Raw genomic sequence first — 20301 nt, 5'->3', positions numbered from 1 at the left:
AAACGAAACCACCTGTGGTGGACAGAAGGACCTCCAACAAGCCAGGTGACATCAAGCCTCCAGTGGAAGTGCCTGGGAGCATGAGAAGCTGAAGCTCAACCCTCCCTCCCAGCTCACCTGTCTGTGTTTACAACTGCATCCACCTCAGGGATGTTGGCTTTGTGGGAGATGGCACTCAGCTCGTTCAGCTCTTGGCTGTTCAGGAGGAGATACTTGTTCCTAAAGAGAGACAGTTGGGAGTAGGGGAGGGAAATGTGATGAATTCAGGGGGCAGAGAAGCATGCAAACCTGTGAAGAGTAAAACCAGCAGGGCTGGAGGCCTGGGCAATCAGCTTCCACCTCTCTGGCTCTTCACAGCCAGCCAGCACTCTACTGTTCCCCCCCACAACCCCCTCCCAAGGTGGGTCAGCTAGGTGCTGCTCTGAAAACCTCTCCCAAAATTTACCCAACCCACATTTCAACACTGACCAGCTTGGAGATAGTGCTTCTCTGCTGACCCATTCAGGACCTTGTGGTTTGTTTTGTAAATATCTGCTTCCAGGTAACACTCTTTTTAAAATCTCAGCAGCATATTGCTGAATTTCAGCAGACTTAGACAGCAAACTTCTTCACAGCTTCCTGCAGGTCTTCCTACAGGCCATGCCAGCATGCTCCTTGGAGCCTTTCTAACTCCAAGTGCTCAGAATCAGACAACAAAGATGGATTTTCAGGAAACCTAAGGGAGCACTGGATGCAGTGCTGAGTGTGAGGCTGTGCCAAGAGAACCTACACATCAAAACACAGCCACTACACAGGAGATAAATTATGAGACCACAAAGGTGATGGGGATGCCTTCTTTCTTCAACAGTCTTCCAGGTTAGTGCCCACTGAGGCTGTCATTTGAAGCTTCTTTTCATCTGGATCAACAGGTTTCTGCAATGAAAATACAGCCTCTCTCTTCACCCAACAGTTCCACAAGCTTGGTGTCCAGGCAGCTTCACTGAAGTCAGTATTAGCACAGAAATACTTGTGCTCATCTTGTCCTCAGCTAACTCAGCTTGTGTCACTTCATAGAAAGCTCATGTAACTATTTGTTTAAAAGCCCCAACCAGATTCCACACATTCCATTTGCTCCTGTGTTCCAGCTGAAAGCTGGGTTTTGTTTAAACAAGTCTGAGATCTTGGTAGGAACATTATCTGAAGAGATTTTATTGGAAAACCTGGAGCAATTCCTGGACAAACAAAGTCTTGCACAGAGGGTTTACAGTAGGTCAGCCTTCCTCTTCTGCTTACAGATCACCCAGCAGCTCCCCATTCTTACAGCTAATACTCCACAAGCAAAAAGGCTGATACTTTGAATATTAATGCTTAACAGTACCAAATAAAATCTACACAGAACTATCACCCTGGCTGAAGGGATGGCTCAAAAGCAGTAAAAGCTACAGGACACCACCCTGTGGGGCTGAAGACACTGACAGAATGCAAGATGTTGCTCTGTTCTGACTTGCAGAACCACAATACCTCTGTCTCAGGAGCACAGCACCAAAAAAAGCACACTAAAAACCCCAACCAAGCAAACTGCATCACCCCTCAACTACTCCAGCAGACTCAACCTCTGCAAGCACACCTTTGGGAAGGCAAACAGCAGCTTTCTTCCCATCTCCAACCCAGCTTCTGAAGCCTAGCTGACAGATCATTGTTCCCCTAATATTTTCCCATCCAAAATTTCATCAGGGCTTCTGCACTGCTGGCATTTAGGCAGCAATTGGACCTTCCAGCCTTTTTACAAAGGCAGAAGATGAACCTCTTCAGAGGTACACTGTTTTTCACCCTGATCTTCCAGCAGCCTTCTGTTTTATGCTTGTTCCACTCCAGATTCAACCTGAACATGTCCTCCCAGGAACACCCTGGCTCACTACCAATGCTGAGGGAGGAGACAGCATCCTGAGTGCTCCCACCTCATTCCTTCTGCCAGAAAATATTAATTTATCACATAAATGTTTCAGTCCTTCTCAACACAAAGCAAAATGGTCTCTTTTAAATCATCAAACACACTGAGACACACCCACTGGAGATCACATCCTCTGCCTTTCCCCAGCAGGAGCCACCAGGCATGTGAACATCTGGTTCATGTCTGAGGAGAGAAGGTTCTGCCCTGTGTGCCTCAGACACCCACTGCACCCTGTGCCCAGGCACCACCTACCACAGCACCTCATACTCACTCGTGGTGGTCACTGAAGCTCTGAAGAAGCCTCAAGAACTGTATCTTTAGAGTAATGTCCTAGAAAGAGATAACAAAGGTCAAAACCTTTTGCTTTAGTATTTTTGGGTATCATTAGTGTGCCAAGCTGACATGAAACAGCTGAACTGAAAATCCACCTAGCTCAAAGGCATTTGGACAGCAGAGCAAGTGACTTGCACCAATGGAGAAGGCTCCACTTTGCAGGCTTCCCAAAACAGAAGGCTGTCTCCATGCCTAGGTGTGTAAGGGTAATAATTCCTTCCCACAGGCAAAAAAATTCATGGCTGGATTGATCAACTTAGGATATCTAGGCTTAAAATAAAAAAACTCAAAAAAAACCTTAACACCTTCAAAAAACCTGTGATCCATTTTGTGTTCTGTCTCTTGACCTGCTAGGTATCATTTCCATAGTTTTAGTTGTCATCTGCCTTTGGCTTTCAGGGACCACAAAATTTACCCTTTTCCCTGTTCCCAAACCAGGGAAGAGGGGAGAGGCTAAACTGCCCTCTGCTAAATTGCCAGCATGAATCTAAGATACAGTTGTAGGTGAAAGCAATAATTCCCAAACCCCCCAAAGCCACCACACCTCAATTCCTGTATGACACCAGTACCCAGTTACTCAGTACAACTCCTCCCAATGACAGGACAGGAGAAAAACCCAACACAGAATTGAACAAGTTACTCACTGGGCTACAATCACAGTTTTGGTTGTGGCCATGCAGAACGAGGGCTGATGCTGAATGTTTTCTCCAGATGAGTTTGTCAAACAAGTTATTGAGGCCAGGGATCAGTCTGAACTCAGCGATCATTTTATGAACCTGGGAAACCAGAGGAGGACACACTCAGTTGTGGCAGCCTTAAACATGGACATGACACAGTCTGGTGAAGAGATGGGCACAGTTACACCATCCCCTGACAACAGAGAGAGTCAATTTTTTACCAGACAGCCTGTGTCTGTGTTAACAGGTGCACTAACCCCAGGCCTGCTATCATTCCAGTAGTTTCCTTTGGGTGGACATGGGTAGAAGACAGACACTCTGAGAGAATGAGTGCCCTCTCTGAGTTCTGAGTGAATTCTGAGTGTCCTCTGCCTTTCCAGTCCACACAACTGAAGCCAACGTGCTCCTCTGAGGACAAACTGTCAGTATCACTTCTGCTCAAGTGACCCAGGCAGGAGTTCTGAGCAGAGCAGAGCCCAGCAGTAACACAACCACACTGCAGTTCCAGTGCAGCTCCTTCAGGTTAAGGGCAAGTTGAACTTCTGTAGAGCATGCCCAGAGTGCTTTTGATGCAAGCAAACCAGAAGTTGAGGAATACAAGAAATACCCAGTGGGACTTTGATCAGCTGCAGGCCTATGACAAGCAGCATCCCTGGAGATGTGGTGCAAATGAAAACCACACATGAGCAGGAAGCCCAACGTGCTGTAAGAATGAAGTGCCCAAAGCAGTAATGGGCACATTCCTTAGAATCAGGTCACCCAAACAATCTAAATTGTCCCCAAGAGTCAGAATTATACCTAGTAGTATTTCAAGCAGGTCACTCCATTTTGCTCTACCTCCTAAAACACTTGAACAAATCAAAACTCTCTGAAGCTGATGCTGTTTCACTGGTTTTCAAGATGAAGTGGTCTGCAGCATGACTGATGGCCTTCAGCTTTCCTCTTGGCTGTAGCCACCAACTTCCCCATCTCTATGGGAATCATGTTCCTGCTGCTGGGCATCTCCAAGGATCACACCTGAGGAAGCAGCCAGCCCCTCCCCACCTCACCCTCACCACCCTGACTGATGGCAAAGCTCCAAACCCTTTGGTGCTCCCTGAGTTTAAAATGCTCTCAGACACTTTGATCCAGTCCCAAGCCTCCAAGAAAAACAACTCTGAGGCACCTCTCTGACTCAAAGCTCTCCCTGTGGTGCCTCCAGCCCTCAGTGGCCAGCATGGCACAAGCACAACGATGAAGCCAAGCATGTGAACTGCAAGAGCCTCAGCCCCTCACTGAAGGAGGGCTCTCATCCTGGAAACTTGTGAGTCTGCTCCCTGCCACACAGACCATAACCTGCTTATTGCAAATGATTCATCCCTAATTTCAGATGTGTTTGCTTTTAATTTGGTTAAACTCCAAGTTCTCACCTGACAGAGAGCTGGAAGACAAGGCTGAGTCACAGTCCCTGCCTTTGGATCACCCTCTCTCCCAGATCCCAAACTCATTCCAACTGCTCAGTCTGGGGATGCCAAGACAATCCCTGCTCTAGATCCATCCTTCAACCTCCTCTGCCTCTCTCCTGCTGCTGCCAAGCTTCACAAGAATTGCTCTATTGCTTTCTCACTACTGTTAGGAGTTTCTGCAGTGTGTAGCATGGCTCAGGAGGAGCCAAGATTTACAGCAGGAGCAAGTAAATCTGCTGATTGCCTTCCACCACAATACAGACAAGCAAGACAGCCTAGAAAAACATCTAAGGATAGTAATTTAGGGTGTGCCCATAATGAGCAGGAAGGAAAGGCACAGATTTGCAGTGAAACACCACTTCTCTCCCATGGTGTGACCCTCTCCAGTGTGGCAGCAGGCAGCTGGCAATGTCCACAAGTCAGCACCCAAGTTTAAACCAAGGGTTTACTGCAAGCCTTCAGCAGCAGGCTGAGTTTGTTAGGAAGCTGCACCATGCTTCAAGAAACACCAAGATTGAGAATCACAGTGGACTGAAGCAGGTTTGCAATACCCTTTAGAAATTCTAGGCAAAATTATTCCAGTATTAAACCTTGGGAAGACTGGTGTCACAGATGATGGGCTTGCAGTCCCCCAGAAGGAGACACACCAAGCAGCTGAAGGGCTCACCAGTGCCAGCACTGCTGCAGACACTGCTGCTCCCACCTCACTGGGGCTCAGGAGAACAGCCCAGCTCTCATTCCTAACCCAGCTGCCTCTCAGGAAGGGGAAAGCATTTGCATCTGCCACACAAGCCTCTGAAAACTTTATGTAGATGAAGGAATGAAGGACCTATCACATGTTTCAAAGTGGGTTTTAAAAAAAGAGATGGCTCTGGACAAAAAGGGTTTGAGAATGAACTCACTCAAATCTTTCAAGAATTCAATTTATAGCATTGTAGAATTGTTTAGGTTGGAAAAGACCTCCAAGATCATCAAGTCCAACCATTAACCTCACTTTACCAAGTCTACTGCTAAATCATGTCCCTTACACCTTACCTACATGACTTTTAAACCACTCCAGGGATGGTGGGTCCGCCCCTGGGCAGCCGGGGCCAGGCCTTGCCAACCCTTTCAGGGAAGAAATTTTTCCTGATGTCAAACCTAAACCTCCCCTGGCACAACTTGAGGCCACTTCCTTTTGTCCTATCACTTGTTACTTGGGAGAAGAGACCAAACCCCATCTGGCTCCAATCTTCCAGAGAGCTGTAGTGAGACCTGAACTCCAGTCCTAAATCAGCTCTGGAGAAGCCAACCTTTAACCTCAGACAGCTTCCCCATTCACACGGGGGCAGAAGCAGCAGAGGAAGAATAAAGAATTGTTCTCCCAGGAATTTTTTTACAAGAAAAGCCAGCTGTTTCAGCAGCATCCTTTCTACCTTGTCACACTTGACAGTAACACACTAGACCTGACCCAGGGGCACCTCCAACTCCCTGAACAGGCAGCAGCAGGATGAGTGCAAGCTGCAAGGCATTTCTGCAGTATCTGTAAAGCTGCATTCTTGTGGTGAAATCAGACAGGGATGAACAATTGGACTTGATACAATGAAAAAAAAAAGTCCTCCTAACAGATCCATGGTTGGGTAGTTCCAGTTGTGTCTTGGGCTTTTTAAAAATTCTAAAAAAGTACTTCTAAAAAGAAGAACAGGATCAGGAGTTTCTGATGGCAGTGATTGTGGTTTCTGCCAGAACTGTTATTCTCCTCTGGTTACTGTTATACAGAATCTAGTTCTTTTGAATGCTGAGTATCCATTTGTAGGTTCAGAGTGAGCAGGTTAGCTCTGTTCAGGACTGTACAACTGCACTTCTATTTTCAATTTCCATGAAGAGATTTCAGATACTGCCTGTGACAAGTATTTGTGACTCCTATACAATAGGAAGTTACCAGAGCAAAGGACAAAATGCTGAAGATAAATGTGCTCAAGCAACAGCCCCCCAACACAGCTACTCTTGCCTAATGCAACAGCCCTTCAACTCCAACCAGTTTGATCCTCCCTGTCTCTAGGGCATCCAAATGCCCCTGCTATTCCAAGCTGCTCTGCTGAGCCAACTGCCAGTGCTGGAAATCTGTCAGAACTGCTCCAAAGGATTGCTTTGCTTTTCCCTTCACAATATGCTTCTGACCCATTTAACTCAAACCACAGCCAAGCTGCAGGGACTGGCTCTCCATAAGCCTGTGTGAGGCAGGGAACAAATTATTTTTCATTTCAAAAGCAAGAAATGCAGAAGGAAGAGATGAGTGGGATTTCTAGGCTCTGTCCCAGCAGGTGAGCAGTGCCCCAGGAGGGAAGATGGCCTGACTGCTGCTCCTGCAGCACCCAGGCACACCCCCACACCTCCTGATGCTGAGAGGCAGAATGTTCATCCAGGAGCATCCTCCTGAATCCACCCTGCACCAGAGCAGCAGCTCTGTCAGAGACTGACCAGGAGCAGCCTGGGACAAGCTGTGCCCAGTGCACTGCTGCAGTGGTGGGACTGGCCTGGCTTCATGCCTTGAGCTTTGCTCTTCACCTTTCTCTGCCCATGACCTAATTAATCAGCACTTAGGTTTAAAGAGACACCAACTTTGGCATGTGGGACAAGCCCTCACCTGGTTCCTTTGCCTCCCCATGAGCAGCACACAGAGAACATACAACACCTCCAGCTTGTACATGATCTCATGCATGATCTTCATGGACTGTGGGAGCTGGGTTCGTGTCGAGGTGTTGGCCAATCCACTTTCATCTGAAGACTCTGAAGAAGATGGCAAAGATGTGAGCCTGAGGCAGCTTCAGTGGGAAAGGAGTTGGTGCAGTTATTACTCTCACATCAACCCACTGCAGAGGTAACACCAGTATGTCTGCTGGAATCTTCTTCTCAAATAAAAATAGTGACATACAGCAAATAACTGATTTATATTAAATGCTACCTCCAGCTTGTACATGATCTCATGCATGATCTTCATGGACTGTGGGAGCTGGGTTCGTGTCGAGGTGTTGGCCAATCCACTTTCATCTGAAGACTCTGAAGAAGATGGCAAAGATGTGAGCCTGAGGCAGCTTCAGTGGGAAAGGAGTTGGTGCAGTTATTACTCTCACATCAACCCACTGCAGAGGTAACACCAGTATGTCTGCTGGAATCTTCTTCTCAAAAATAGTGACATACAGCAAGTAATTGATTTATACTAAATGCTACAGAAGCAGAAAAAAGTGGCTGGAACTTTAGAGGAGATAAAAATCAGGATTTAAAAAAAAAATTATTTAATTTTTCCATAGCAAGCTAAATGACATCACCTACATAAAATGAGTGACATCACCTGTATGAATTAGAGTTCTGCACCAGAAAGAATATGGCAGAAAGGGTAATAAAAAGTAGTGGTGAGATTATCAGCAGCATTTATTATTAGTTTATTTTCATTTCATACCTCAGCACACATAGGCCACAGTTTAATTTTCATAGCCCTATCTAGAATTACACTGCCAAGAGCAGAAATAGGACACAACACACCATGATCACATGTGAAAAACATGACAGAAATCCCAAGTAACACAGAGAAAGTTGATGAGGACACTGTGAAACTGGTCAGACAGGAGCTGACTCTTTCCACAGCACAGAAGTGGGTGAGGAGCTGCCCTGCCACAGGGCAGTGTGAGTGCTTTTTAAACCTGGGTGAGGAAACAGCCAGCAGCAAACCCACAAAGGAAGGAAACCATCAAAGGGTAAAAGGCCCAGACACCAGCTCTGACTCAGAAGCCCCCAAGCCACAAGCCCCTGGCCACTGAGGCAGCACTTTGGGAAGGGCCAGCTAGGTGTGCTTGTGGGTCAAGAGCTGTGACCAGGCTTGTTCCACCACAGTAAAACCTTGTCTTCCAAGATACCAAGTGTTCTCCAGCTCCTACCAAGCTCTTTGTATAAAGGTATGTGTGATAAGCTGCTGAAGCATGCACAGATCTCAGGTTTTGTGTATTTTTGGAAGTTTTAATTATTAATTGCTACAAAACTAACGATGCTGGACATGGAAGGAAGTTTTCCAAAGAAGCACAGAAGCAAAGGCTTTGATGTCAAAATTTTGGGCTAATTCTAATTATGTTACCAAGGACTTTTGAGTTCTACAAGACACATAGCACTTGTGTAATCCTGAAAGGTGAAGAAGTAAACCACACACTTGCTTCAAAGCACTTTCCTAAGGTTGTACTGATACATCCACACACTAAGCTGGAACAATTATCTTTTTTCCAGTTAGCTTATTTAATTTTTCTGGAACTACCTTTCCTTTTGAAAGAAGGGGCCACATGGTTGATAGCAAGTACTTGAACCTAAACCCATCAGTTTTAGAGTAAAATGCTGGTGAAGTGACCTCAGCTGTGTGTTACTTTTGTCACTGCAGAGGAGATCAGTGCTGAGGATGTACAAAGTCCCAGCATCACCAGGGTGTGCACAGGGCACAGTCTGCTGTAGGACACTTCCTTTTGCTAACTTGTTCTCATGCAGCACTGACATTTTTTATGACCTAAATGGGAGTCAGACCTAAATGCTAACACATTGCTCAAGGAAAGGGGAACCAACACTGGCTGAAAGGAAAAACAACACACAAATGCCACAGAAGGTTCTGATCTGCACCAGGGAAGGGTGGCTAGAGGAAAGGCTGCCTGGTACCTGTGCTGCTCTGCTCAGCCTCTTCGTTGGCCACTCTCATCAAGGCATCGAGCACCAGGGCGTTGTCCAGCCAGGTGTACCACTCCTCCAGCTCCTGGAGGAAGCTGGAAGTTCCTGTTGTTTCAGACACCTTCCGTGTTGCCAGCTTGCACAATCGCTCGATGAAGCCTGGAATATTCAAAAGTGTGGCTGAAAAAGAAAAAAAAAATACTTTATTGTGATTTAAGATCACCAATGCAAGAGCTGTCAAGTCATCTACAGCACAGGGTACAATAACATCTACATCAGCAACACAAAAAGAGTGAACAGAAACAAATTCCACCTGGTTAAAAAGAAGGAGAGGTGGCAGAAGTCTGCACACTCTGCAGGTAGGGACTGGAGACAGCACACACACCCCAGGCATAATTCAACCAGTGTTCAGCTGGTTTGTGTTGGATTTACACTGGAAAAAAAAAATTAGCACAATCCTACTGTAACTGCTTGTTTCTGGCCAATTCCCCTTTGCTGGCACTGCAGTTTTCCAGTCCACAGCAAGTCAAAACCCAGGAACTGATCTGGCTGAAAATGAAACTGGCAGAAATCACAGAATCCCTTAGGCTGGAAAAGACCTTTAAGATCATCAGGTCCAACCATCCCAGGCCCACTAACCCGTGTCCCCAAGTCCCACATTTACTTGTTTTTGACCACGCGCGGGGATGGGGCCCCCCCCCCCCCCCGGGCCAGCCTGTTCCAAGGCCTGGCAACCCCTTCAGTGAAAATGTTCTTCCTAATGTCCAGTCTACCCCTCCCCTGGAGCAGCCTGAGGCCATTCCCTCTTCTTCTGTCATTACTTGTGAGAAGAGACCAGCCCCTTCCTCTCTACAACATCCTCTCAGGAAGTCACAGACAGTGATCAAGTCCCCTCTCAGTTTCCTTCTCTTCAGACTAAATAGTCCCAGTTCCCTCAGTTGTTCCTCACAGACTTGTTCTCCAGGCCCTTCACCAGCTTACTTGTTCTTCTTTGGACCTGCTCCAGCACCTCAATGTCTTCCTTGTACTGAGGTGCCCAAAACTGAACAGAGTACTTGAGGTGTGGCCTCACCAGTGCCAAGTACAGAGGGGCAATCACCTCCCTCATTCACTTGCCACTCTATATCCAACACAAGCCAGGATGCTGGTGGCCTTCTTGGCCACCTGGGCACACTGCTGGCTCATATTCAGCTGCTTGTCAGTCAGCACCCCCAGGTCCCTTTCTTCCCAGCAGCTTTCCAGCCACTCCTCCCCAAGCCTGCAGCACTGCATGGGGTTGTTGTGCCCCAAGAGCAGGACCCACACTTGGTCTTGTTGAAGCTCATCCAACTGCCCATGGCCCATCAATCCAGTCTGCCCAAGCCCAAGGGGCTCCCTACCCTCAAGCAGATCAACACTCCCACCCAACTGGGTGTCATCTCCAAACTTAGTGGAAAAACAGTTCAAGGACAGAAGCCACTAGCCTGCAAACTGCTTTGGGGGCTCCAGGAGGTGCTAGAAGCTGCATTTCAGTCAATTTTTCACAGAAAAACTCTATGACAGGATCTGTTTATCACAGATACATGACTTCAGTACATACTTGCAGATGCAAGTAGGAAACAGCAAAGAATTTAGCCTCAAACACTATGCAAAAGAGTTGCAAGATCCTGCCTGCTGGTACTATCCTTGACAGAATAAGCTCCTTGATAATTTTTTTTTTAAAATGGAATATTTAGATACAGTCTCTAACTGTGCAAGCAAAAAAGTGATTAAACATTTGCTTGGCTGGGTTCAGCTCTGTGGGATCCACACTTATTCAGTTCAACTAGCTGGAATTAAACTTTGTACCCACCCCACACACACTCATCTGTTATAAACAAGCTGGGGCAGTCCCAGGGCAGAAGAGGATACAGCTCCTCTTAAAGCTCCCCAGCTTCTGCCTGCTGTGCTACACTCCCCAGCTCTTGCTGCATGCTGCAGAGGTGGCAGCAGTTACAGAAGGAGCTTTGTTCTTTGTGGCTACTGCAAAATGTTAGGAGATGGGAGAACCAGCTCCAAAACCCCTTCCTGCACTTCCCAGCATTGTCTGGCAAGGGCCCAAACAAACATCTGCTTCAGAAGTCTAAAAGCTTTTCAAATAGTAAGAGCTAAAAACAGCAGATTCTACACTTGAGGGTATTTCAATTTAGATCATATACTCCTAAATTCATACTCATCCTTCCAGGCAAGACTCCTGCATCAGAGGACTCAGCAAAATAAGGGAACCTGAACTGTGCCTGACATTAAAGTTGTATTAGACTCCTAGATTTCCAAGGCTGGTGTGGTAACAGTGGCTACATGACTAATCCTGAACATGCCTTCCTTGCTGCTAAAGACAGACATCCTGCTCAGGACAAGGTCAGAGAACATCAGAGAGGGAACTGCTCTGCCAGCAAGGCAGCATGCAGTTTAACTTCAGGAATTTGTGCTTTAAGGAGGACATGGAATCACTGAGAGCTGCTAAAGGCAAAGCCATAGAAGTGAGTGAGGCATAGAAAACAAAGCAGATTGTTTTAAACCACCCAGTTCATTGGAAAGGGATGAAGGGGCAGAAACTACCTCATTATCAACACCATATGAAATTGAAAGCTACAAAGTTAAGTTCATTAACAGATAAGACTGTTTCCAGGAAACTGCTTGACAAAAGTGAATAAAGAAAAGAGCTTTCTAAGACAGATCACTTACAGTACCCTCTAGAAACATGCTACAGAAGGGACTCTGAGAAGCAGCAAACCACACACTGATGATCCTTTTGCCTTTCTTCACAAAGTAACAATTACCTTGATTAATTTCAGCTCGGGAAGGACCCAAGTTTTTTTTCTGCTGGGCATTTTTAGCCAGAAGTGTGTGCTTGTCATCACTTCCTGTGTCAAGTTCAGAAATGGTGACAGCAAGGATCCTGCAGAAGTTTGCAAGCTGCTGCTGATCAAAACTGGACACGAGGCTCGCCAGATTGGGAATATCATCCAGTTGTATCATCTCCTGCAGGAGGGAACAGATATCCAGATTTTAAAGACTAAGTATTAACATAAAATTTGGGGGCCTTTTTTTAAATTGAAAAAATGCAACCCACGCACAAAAAAAGCCACCCCAAAACATAATCCAACATACAAATTACATTTGGGTACTAGATAGTTTTGAGTTCATTTTCCACTTCTGTGCTTGCTTTGAAACTCACAGATGTGACCCAACTTCTAGATTATACTTCAGTCTTTTTCATCAAAAGATCTTTGAAACAGTTTTCATCAAAAAGCATTTCTGTTCAGATCAAGTAAGTTTGCTTCTTATCTCAGGAAGTGTGTCACCCTCAGCTTTACTGTGGAAACACAGTAAAAAGTTACAGAATCCTGGCCCACTCCACAAAACACATTCAGACACATTTCATTCAGGGTTTTCCCAAGGCTTACACATCCAATAATTAATCTGCATCACATCAGAGCACTAAGCTGTAATGATGCTGGCAAGCACGTTCAGAAACCTCATTTGTGCAGGAGACCTAAGTGCCCTGTTCCCCCAGCTCACAACTTCTCTGACAGGTGACAAGCTCCAAGATGAGAGAAGGATGGGAAGCCTTCCAGATGTTTGGAAGACTAATTAAATAGGTGAAGCATAATCAGAAGGCAAGGGTGGAAAATGGATTTATAGGTTCATGTTCTTTGTTTGAATTTCTGGTTGCACTTTAATGACAGCTAGGTCCTCACCTATCCATCATTCTCTGCAAGCACTGCAAAAGCATCAGAAGCCTGATACCACATGCCTAACTTGGCTTCTGTACAAGATGTGATGTGACTGCACAAAGTCAGGTTTCATACCAGCTACAAGAAGTCAGAATGCTGGCTCAGAAGATTATCCCCAGCAGCTCTTCAAAGAAACAGCTGCCTTTCCTCCACTGGCTGAAAAAACAGACAAAGAAAATTCAGGAATGGGCAACTAACCTTTTTAACTCCCAGGATATCCTCGATGAGTGTTGCAGTTTGTAGGAATGTCTTTTTGTTTGTCATGAGTGTAAACAGGAACAGCACAAAGTCATTTCTCTCTGCCAGTCGCCTTGTGACTCCTTCCGTCTGGAAAGCAGCAAAGGCACAGGCAGAGCCAGAGTCAGAGCCCACCTGGAGGAGTCCTACACCACAGGCACGTGCAGGACAGTTTTACAGACCACGTGCTATCAAATCAGCTATTCCTGAAACCAGGAAACGTTGTGTTTATGGTGACTAACTCCAGTCCTTGTTTGAAGTGAACATGACACTTGCAAAAACTACAGGCTCCAGGATGAGAGGCTGCATCTCAGGGCAGTTGTTTACTTGCCTTGAATCAAAAGTAAACACCCCATGCCTGGAAAAACATCAGAGAGGCTTGTTTCTGGTTTCCCAGACACACTGTAACCAGCTCCACTTTACAGCATGTAAATGCAGTCTCCAGAGTCCTCATGAAGTGCTGGCACTGCTCCCAGCTGGGCAGAGCCTGCACTGGCCAGAACTGGACCCGAGTCCCTGTCTCAGGGTGACTTTTGGGGTCATCACCGAGCTCCCTAAGGCCAGTTCCCCTGCTCTGACCCCTGCTGAGAGCACAGCCTGTCTTTGCTGGAATCAAACGTCCCCCTTACCCCTTGCAAAGCTGTCTGTTCTGTGTGACTGCCCTATCACCAGTGCTCACAGAGCTACACTAGCTTAGATGCTGCCTGAGTATTGACACACAGGCCTAAGGACAGTCAGTTCTGCACCCACACCAGCTCTGCCATCCTCAGCACTTCTCCTTAGGGAGAGAGCAAGAATACTGATGTGGATTAAAACAGCAGCTAGTCTACACATTACAAACTCATTTCATATGAATAGTATATTACACTAGTCACAGTTTGCAAAACTTGCATTACCTGTACTTAAAAAATAAATTATGGGAGTAAAAAAAATGTCCCCTCTCTTCCCCCTCCCATGTGTACACAGACACTTAGCAGTGAGAACAGGGTTTATTAAGATTCAAACCCTTCAGATTAGGTTGATATCTTTGGAAGAGTGCCAAGCCAGTAACTCCCTTTGAAAAAAGATTTTTGTTGAACAATGCTCCCTAGGTTATGACATCATAAAGTGTGTAAGTAAACAATGCTGAGGATGTTCCCTGCATGCATGATCTGAGGCATGCACTTTTAGCTTCAGAATTTTAACAGTCAAGTATTTCAGGAGGCCTTTAACCTAGGCACTGATCTGCCACAACTGAACTGAACTCCTAATTCAGGACTTGAAGGAGCTGCAGGATCACACTTAAACCACTTTGCCAGCACTGTTACTGAACAACCCCAGCTGTAGCTTGAGGTAGCAGGCATCCATTTCCAGTTTCAAATTTTAAGTCTGAATATAACAAAGGCTGACATGGCTTTCCTATAAAGAAATATCCAAACAAGAGGATTTAAACTTGACAATGTGGCTAAGAAAACAGAAATCATTTGAGTAACACATCAAAATATAAGAAAGTTTTATATTTAACAGAGGAAATTTAAGTTTCAGAGCAAGTTTAAATATGCTTTTAAGAGTTTGTACATTGTTTTATCAAGTGACACATGTAAAACATGAGCAGCAGAACAGCTCTCCACAGCAGAGGTACTTACACATATACACGTGTTGTACAGTATGCTTAAACAGTCCTTGATGAGGTCATCACTTACTGCAAAGGAGAGAACAGACATTCACTGGCTGGAGCTTCCCAAGGATCACTGGTGTCCACACGTGTGACACAGAGCTACAAACCAGGTGAGGATTTCACACTGACAGCTCAGATCAGATGTGCAAATGCCTTGGAGGATAGAAACCAGAGGAAGAACCACTCTACACCTGACCTGTTCTCTTGCTTGTTTCAGAACTACCATCAGCACTGCCTGGGACCACAGCCAGAGCTGTACCTGTGGTTGGTGGACTTCTGAGTCACATGCCAAGGAAAAGGATGGGGGAGTAAACAGTACTTTAGGAAAAGCATCACACATGAACTCAAAATACTTCAGAGTAAGAGAAACTGCTGAGAGGTGCATCAGTTCCAGCTACCAAGCACAGTGCAAGAAAAAGCACAGTTCAGGCAGCATCAGGATTTCATAGAACATCTTTCCATCTGATTTACTCTAGCATTTTCATATTTAAAGTGTGTTTTCAGTTCAGACACCAGCTGCCTCTAACTCATGAAGTTCCCTGGCTGACAGGCATGGAGTGTATCATGACATTTCCTTCCCTCAGAAAGGTTCAGGGAACCAGCAGAACCACAGACAGGAGAAAGGAAAACCCAAAACCAAAGGTGCTCCAGCAAGAAAGCTGCACTGAAGCTAATGTCCCCAGCTTGGAAGTTCTCCTTAGAGTAATTCAGCAATTAGCAGCCCCTGTGACTAGGTCAGAAACCAACAAACTTTTCATTATCTCACTGTCTCTGTAACTCCTATTACATCAACAATGTTTTGTGGCTTATTATTAATAGTTAACTGTAGCTATAGCCAAAGCAACAATAAAAGTTCCCAGGGATTGCAGATTTACTGTATGATGTTATGCTGAGGGCATGAATACTCCTGATCTGCGTGCTGCAACAGGTGACTCTCCTAAATCCCACCATGAATCAGGACTAACAAAGCAACCAGTGATTCATTTAGGAACAGGAAATTGCTGGGATGGAAAGAGAGCAACAGAAAAATTGAATAATTTCTGCCCGAATAAGGACACATGGTAAGAATGAGTCAAAAAGGCCAGAACACCTATTTACTTACTTTTCTGCTTCTTTTTCTGTGTAATAAGAGTTGGTCTCATGAGAATTTCTACTAAAAGCTGTAACAAGAAGATAAAAAGAATTAAGGGAATAATCATTAGAGATAAATAATTAATTTGTCAGTGACAAATCCAAACTTAGTCCTGTCTCTGCTGAAGTCTCAGAGGTGACTAAAGGAAGCTCTACAGTCAACACCTCACTGGTATCAAAATCACATTAACAAAAAATACTTGTATTTACCCTGAAGAAATAACAGTTGTATAAAACAATCTCCCACAGGCAAGTTTTAAAGAATTTGAGTCTGTAAAGAATATAATTACATGTGCATCCAGATAACATCAAGGCTGGTTATCACACATCTCCCAAAATAATTAATCTTTAGGAATAATCTGCAAAGAGATGCAAATTAGGCAAAGGCTTGCTGGGCTTTTACCTTTCAGGCCCAGATGTAACAGAACTTGGTTGCTCCAGAATTTAATTTCACCAACAAAGAGGAAGACACTGCTTGTGTACGTGCACCTTGCACGTGTGCTCACACACACACTCCCCCAGGCATGTGAAGTGTTGGCTCATTTCTAGTTAAAGAATGTAACACTCAGCTTTCCAAGACCAGGACTATGGTTCTGACAGATGTAGGACTGACCTTTAGTTGCTCTAGGCTATACCACTGGTTTGTCTTCAAACATTTTAAAAGAACAGTGCATTTAAAAAATGAGTTAGCCACTAAAAGGAATGAATTATTTCTGCAAACAGCACTGTAAAAAGCTCCTTCTTTTAAACTTCAGTTTAAAATGCAGAGCCATGTAGGCATCAACCAGTCAAGTCATGCCAAGTGACAAAATCTTTTACAACTTGCTGTATTAATCCTGACAGGATGCCTTGGACAGGGAATGCATTCAGGGCCAAAGTCCATGGGGTTCAGGGATTACTTCAAGTGTTTGTGTTCTTGGGGAGTATTTTGTACATATTCATAGAAAGGCAGGAGACACAAATGTCCTTTGGTGCTTCCTTGATGGAAAGACTGCCAGAGTCCAAAAATATTTTAAGGACTTGATTATCACACATTATGGTAGACAAAGTCCACTGCAAATTTAGTGTCCTTCCAAGTTCCTAATGCTTCACAGTCCAGCACACTGCAAGGCAGAATCAGGCTGTGGCACACACAGAACCTGCAGACCAGACTACTTCCAAGTCCCAGAGCAGGATTTCAAAAGCACACACCACTGGTTTCTACCACTGCCTTTAACCACATTAAACCCACATGTACCTGATCTTTACTATCTCCAGCCCAAGAAAAAGAAAGCCCCAAAAAAACAAACCCAAAACCAGCAAAACCCAACCCACCCCCCATCCCACCCCACTTACTCTGTGCATTCTTATGTTAAAAGCACTTTTACAGAAGCATCACAATTTCCCTTTAAAGACCAAGGGAAATTTAGAACATTTCCATATAGTTTGTTATTATTTTCAACATTTTCATATAATGTTCTAAATCTCTTGGGTAGCTGAAGACTTCTGTGCACAGCTGACAGGATACCAACAACTAGAAGAGTGCTAATTATGAGACAACATAACCTAAGTAAAAGTGCTACTTAAATAAAAGGATCCTAAGTGCAACAAGAGAGAAGTAGCAAAGACACCGTTTAGCTAGACCAAAATAAAACAAAAGGAGGAAGAAAGTGTCAATTAGTTCACTGGAAAATACAAATAATACATTTCTAATGAAAGCTAAGATCCCAGAGTCTGCCACCATACAGCTGAGCAAACTTGGGTAGTTGTGAAATGCCAAATTAAAACAAATAAACAAAAAAATAGGAGTGAACAGAATGTCTGCAGTTCCATTTTAAAAGTTTTCCAGAGATGAAGTTTATTGCAGGCCACCAATAAACACAGACAACCTGGCTGAGAAAGCTCCCTTGTGTGCTTACAAAACTGGCACATAACCTTCAGTGGCAAGTGAAATTCTCCAAATGTACCCTATGCAGTATTTAATTTCACAGCTAGAAATCATTTGAATGTGTCTTCATTGAGAACCTCGAGTTCTCACCTTTTATTGAGTTAGAAACAGATTGCCTGAAGAAATATCCAGGTCTTCTACATGACATTAAAAAAAGTGCTCCACTTTTGATGATGTAACACCTTGAAGAATAGACCCTTTCCACATTTTATTAACAGAACCAGGCACAATTCTAACACTTAACATCATTCTGTAGCTTGCATTTAGAAGCTTCAAAGCTTCTAGAATTCTTCTCAACTTTCTCAGTGGTAGAACAACCATGCTGAAATCTTCTGTATCATTGAAAAACAAAAAACCAAAATCAAAACCCACTTACATCCACTCCTCCAAATAAGTCAAACGTGTATGTATTTGGGAAAGTGGACTCTTGAGCAGCTTTTCTGTCTTCTGTCACAAATGCCATGGCTTCCATTGAAAGAAGGGGGGAAATTTCCTGCATGCAGTTAAAAGAAACATGCAAACAGATTCAAAAATTAGAATATGATCATAGTAGACTTTAAAGAAAGCAACACCAACACCACCTCTGGCTTTTAGGAAGGCCTTTTGAGGGCAGGCCATACCTTTAAGATGCTTTGGCACTGGGAGAAGTCGCTGTTTGGGTGGCTGTGTTCATACAGCTTCTGCAACAGCAAGGGAATGCCATTCCATTTTGCTTGTTTATCTCTCTCCTTTAACAAGGCCTCTGTAATCTGTAACAAAAAGAACATAATTCCCACGTGGCCAATGCTTTATGAGCAGGAAAACCACCTTATCACCACCACAGTAACAGTATTGAGCTATCAGAGAAGAGCAGGTTATTGCAGACAGCACTGTTACAACACCACCACCTCTTCCCATGCACCAATTTACCCATGGGTGGAAGCTGCAGAACTTTACAGATGGTCCAAGTACCTTAAGCAGGACAATGCTTAAAGCAGATGTTATCACTTAGAGAACTTAATCCCATTCCTTATGTTTGTATTGATCACGTATTTTAAAATGGGAGCACGTAAGTCTAAATAATTCCATTAGTAGAACTGCAGCTGCCAGGTCAGTGAATGAGGCACAGGGTGCCCTTGACAACAGCCTAAGGTAGCAGACCACTGAAGGTGGAAAGGCCTCATTACTTGTTACATTCAGCTAGTAATGAGCATTTCCTCAGCCAAGTCCCTGAAGCCACTATTGGCCATAGCAATGACCCAAACCACTGAGGTTTACAAGTAGGCTCCATAAGAATGTCTCAAAGACAGCAAAAATTGCCTCTCTAGACTTGGGCTGGTTACAAATGGAGACCAACAACTACACCAGCAGACCCCCTGCCAGTGGCATCACCCTCTGGGAAGCCAGCTGCAACCTCAAAACCAAACACCTTAACTACTACATTTGCCCAAACGTTCTCCAATTTTCCTCCTTCTCCCAAAATATATTAAAAAAAAAAATAAATCTCAGTATTCACTCATTTTACACCAAGTGGCACCACGTAGAATCCACACAAGATGTTTTGGAGCCTGGACACTTCCAGGTTACTGCCAGCAGATGCTGTAAAGGACAATTCCTTATTGAAGTTCACCACCCAGTCAACACTGACAAAAATTTAACTCCCTTACTTGCCAATACTCCAGAGGTACCCAGAGCAACCCCCAAACAGGGACTAATGCCTATACAGAAAAGTAAGGCTGACAATAATTACAGCCAGGAGGATTTCTGGCTGGTTTTACAAAAATTTTATATACCCTCCAAATCAATAAGCAAACAAAACTGACCCCCCAGTCCCAGGTCAGCAAGGCTGCAGCCTGATGCAGTATTTGTGGATTTTCTCTTACTCCTAAACCTCTAAGCTGCTCTCATTCTGCATAAGTCACTCTGAACCTTTCCATGGCTCCCTTAGGTTGTTTTCCTCCAGCCACTGTTAATCATTAACAGCCAGGAAATCTTGATGCTTGTTGTGTCAGCCCAGACATCTCCTCAGCTACACTTCCAAAGGCCACTCACTACCCCACCAGGCAATCAGAGGTGAATATACTCCAATTTCTGGCTGAGAATTTAACCCTTTTCTCTGCTTGTTAGCCAGTGTCCAGGAAGCCCCAGAAACTCATGCAAGCACATGGAAACTCAAACTGGCACTGTGAGCTGCTGTGGGTCCTCACCCTTATTCTACACTTCCCACAGAGGGTTCTTTTCCTGGTTAAATCCCAAAATTTGTACATAACTAAGACCTTCAAGGCTCTAAATTATCAAGTTTTCTTTCTACAAGCACCACAAGCAAACCTGGGACATAAAACTCTCACCAGTTTTTAGCTTTTCCCTGCTTTCTGAATAAGAATAATCAACCAGCACTGCTGGAGAATGACACAGAGTTCCTGCTGGGAGGCAGGAAAACCATAAAGTTAAAATGGCTTCTCTTCATTTGGGCTGTGAGTAATGGGTCAGCTCCTCTGGAGTCACACATTTCCATCTCTCTTTGCAATAGCCAGCACAGAGCTAGCAGGA

General features: G+C 44.6%; 1 protein-coding gene across 1 annotated transcript in view; it reads right to left on the bottom strand.

Moving 5' to 3' along the window:
* Window positions 1–18521, bottom strand: part of TRPC4AP (transient receptor potential cation channel, subfamily C, member 4 associated protein) — a gene marked incomplete at both ends in the record, with an annotated part of 23427 nt that extends 4906 nt beyond the window's left edge. The window contains 11 exons of the mRNA XM_008946921.1: window positions 118–219; window positions 2202–2260; window positions 2908–3039; window positions 7012–7154; window positions 9057–9245; window positions 11864–12065; window positions 13019–13147; window positions 14683–14738; window positions 15817–15874; window positions 18149–18265; window positions 18393–18521. Coding sequence (XP_008945169.1) covers window positions 118–219; window positions 2202–2260; window positions 2908–3039; window positions 7012–7154; window positions 9057–9245; window positions 11864–12065; window positions 13019–13147; window positions 14683–14738; window positions 15817–15874; window positions 18149–18265; window positions 18393–18521 — 1316 coding nt within the window. The remainder of the gene's footprint in view (window positions 1–117; window positions 220–2201; window positions 2261–2907; window positions 3040–7011; window positions 7155–9056; window positions 9246–11863; window positions 12066–13018; window positions 13148–14682; window positions 14739–15816; window positions 15875–18148; window positions 18266–18392) is intronic.
* Window positions 18522–20301: the final 1780 nt, after the last annotated feature.

This window comes from Merops nubicus, unplaced genomic scaffold (assembly GCF_000691845.1).
Source record: "Merops nubicus isolate BGI_N331 unplaced genomic scaffold, ASM69184v1 scaffold18739, whole genome shotgun sequence".
In the NCBI taxonomy this organism is placed as follows: domain Eukaryota; kingdom Metazoa; phylum Chordata; class Aves; order Coraciiformes; family Meropidae; genus Merops; species Merops nubicus.
This window is presented reverse-complemented; position numbering and strand designations above follow the sequence as displayed.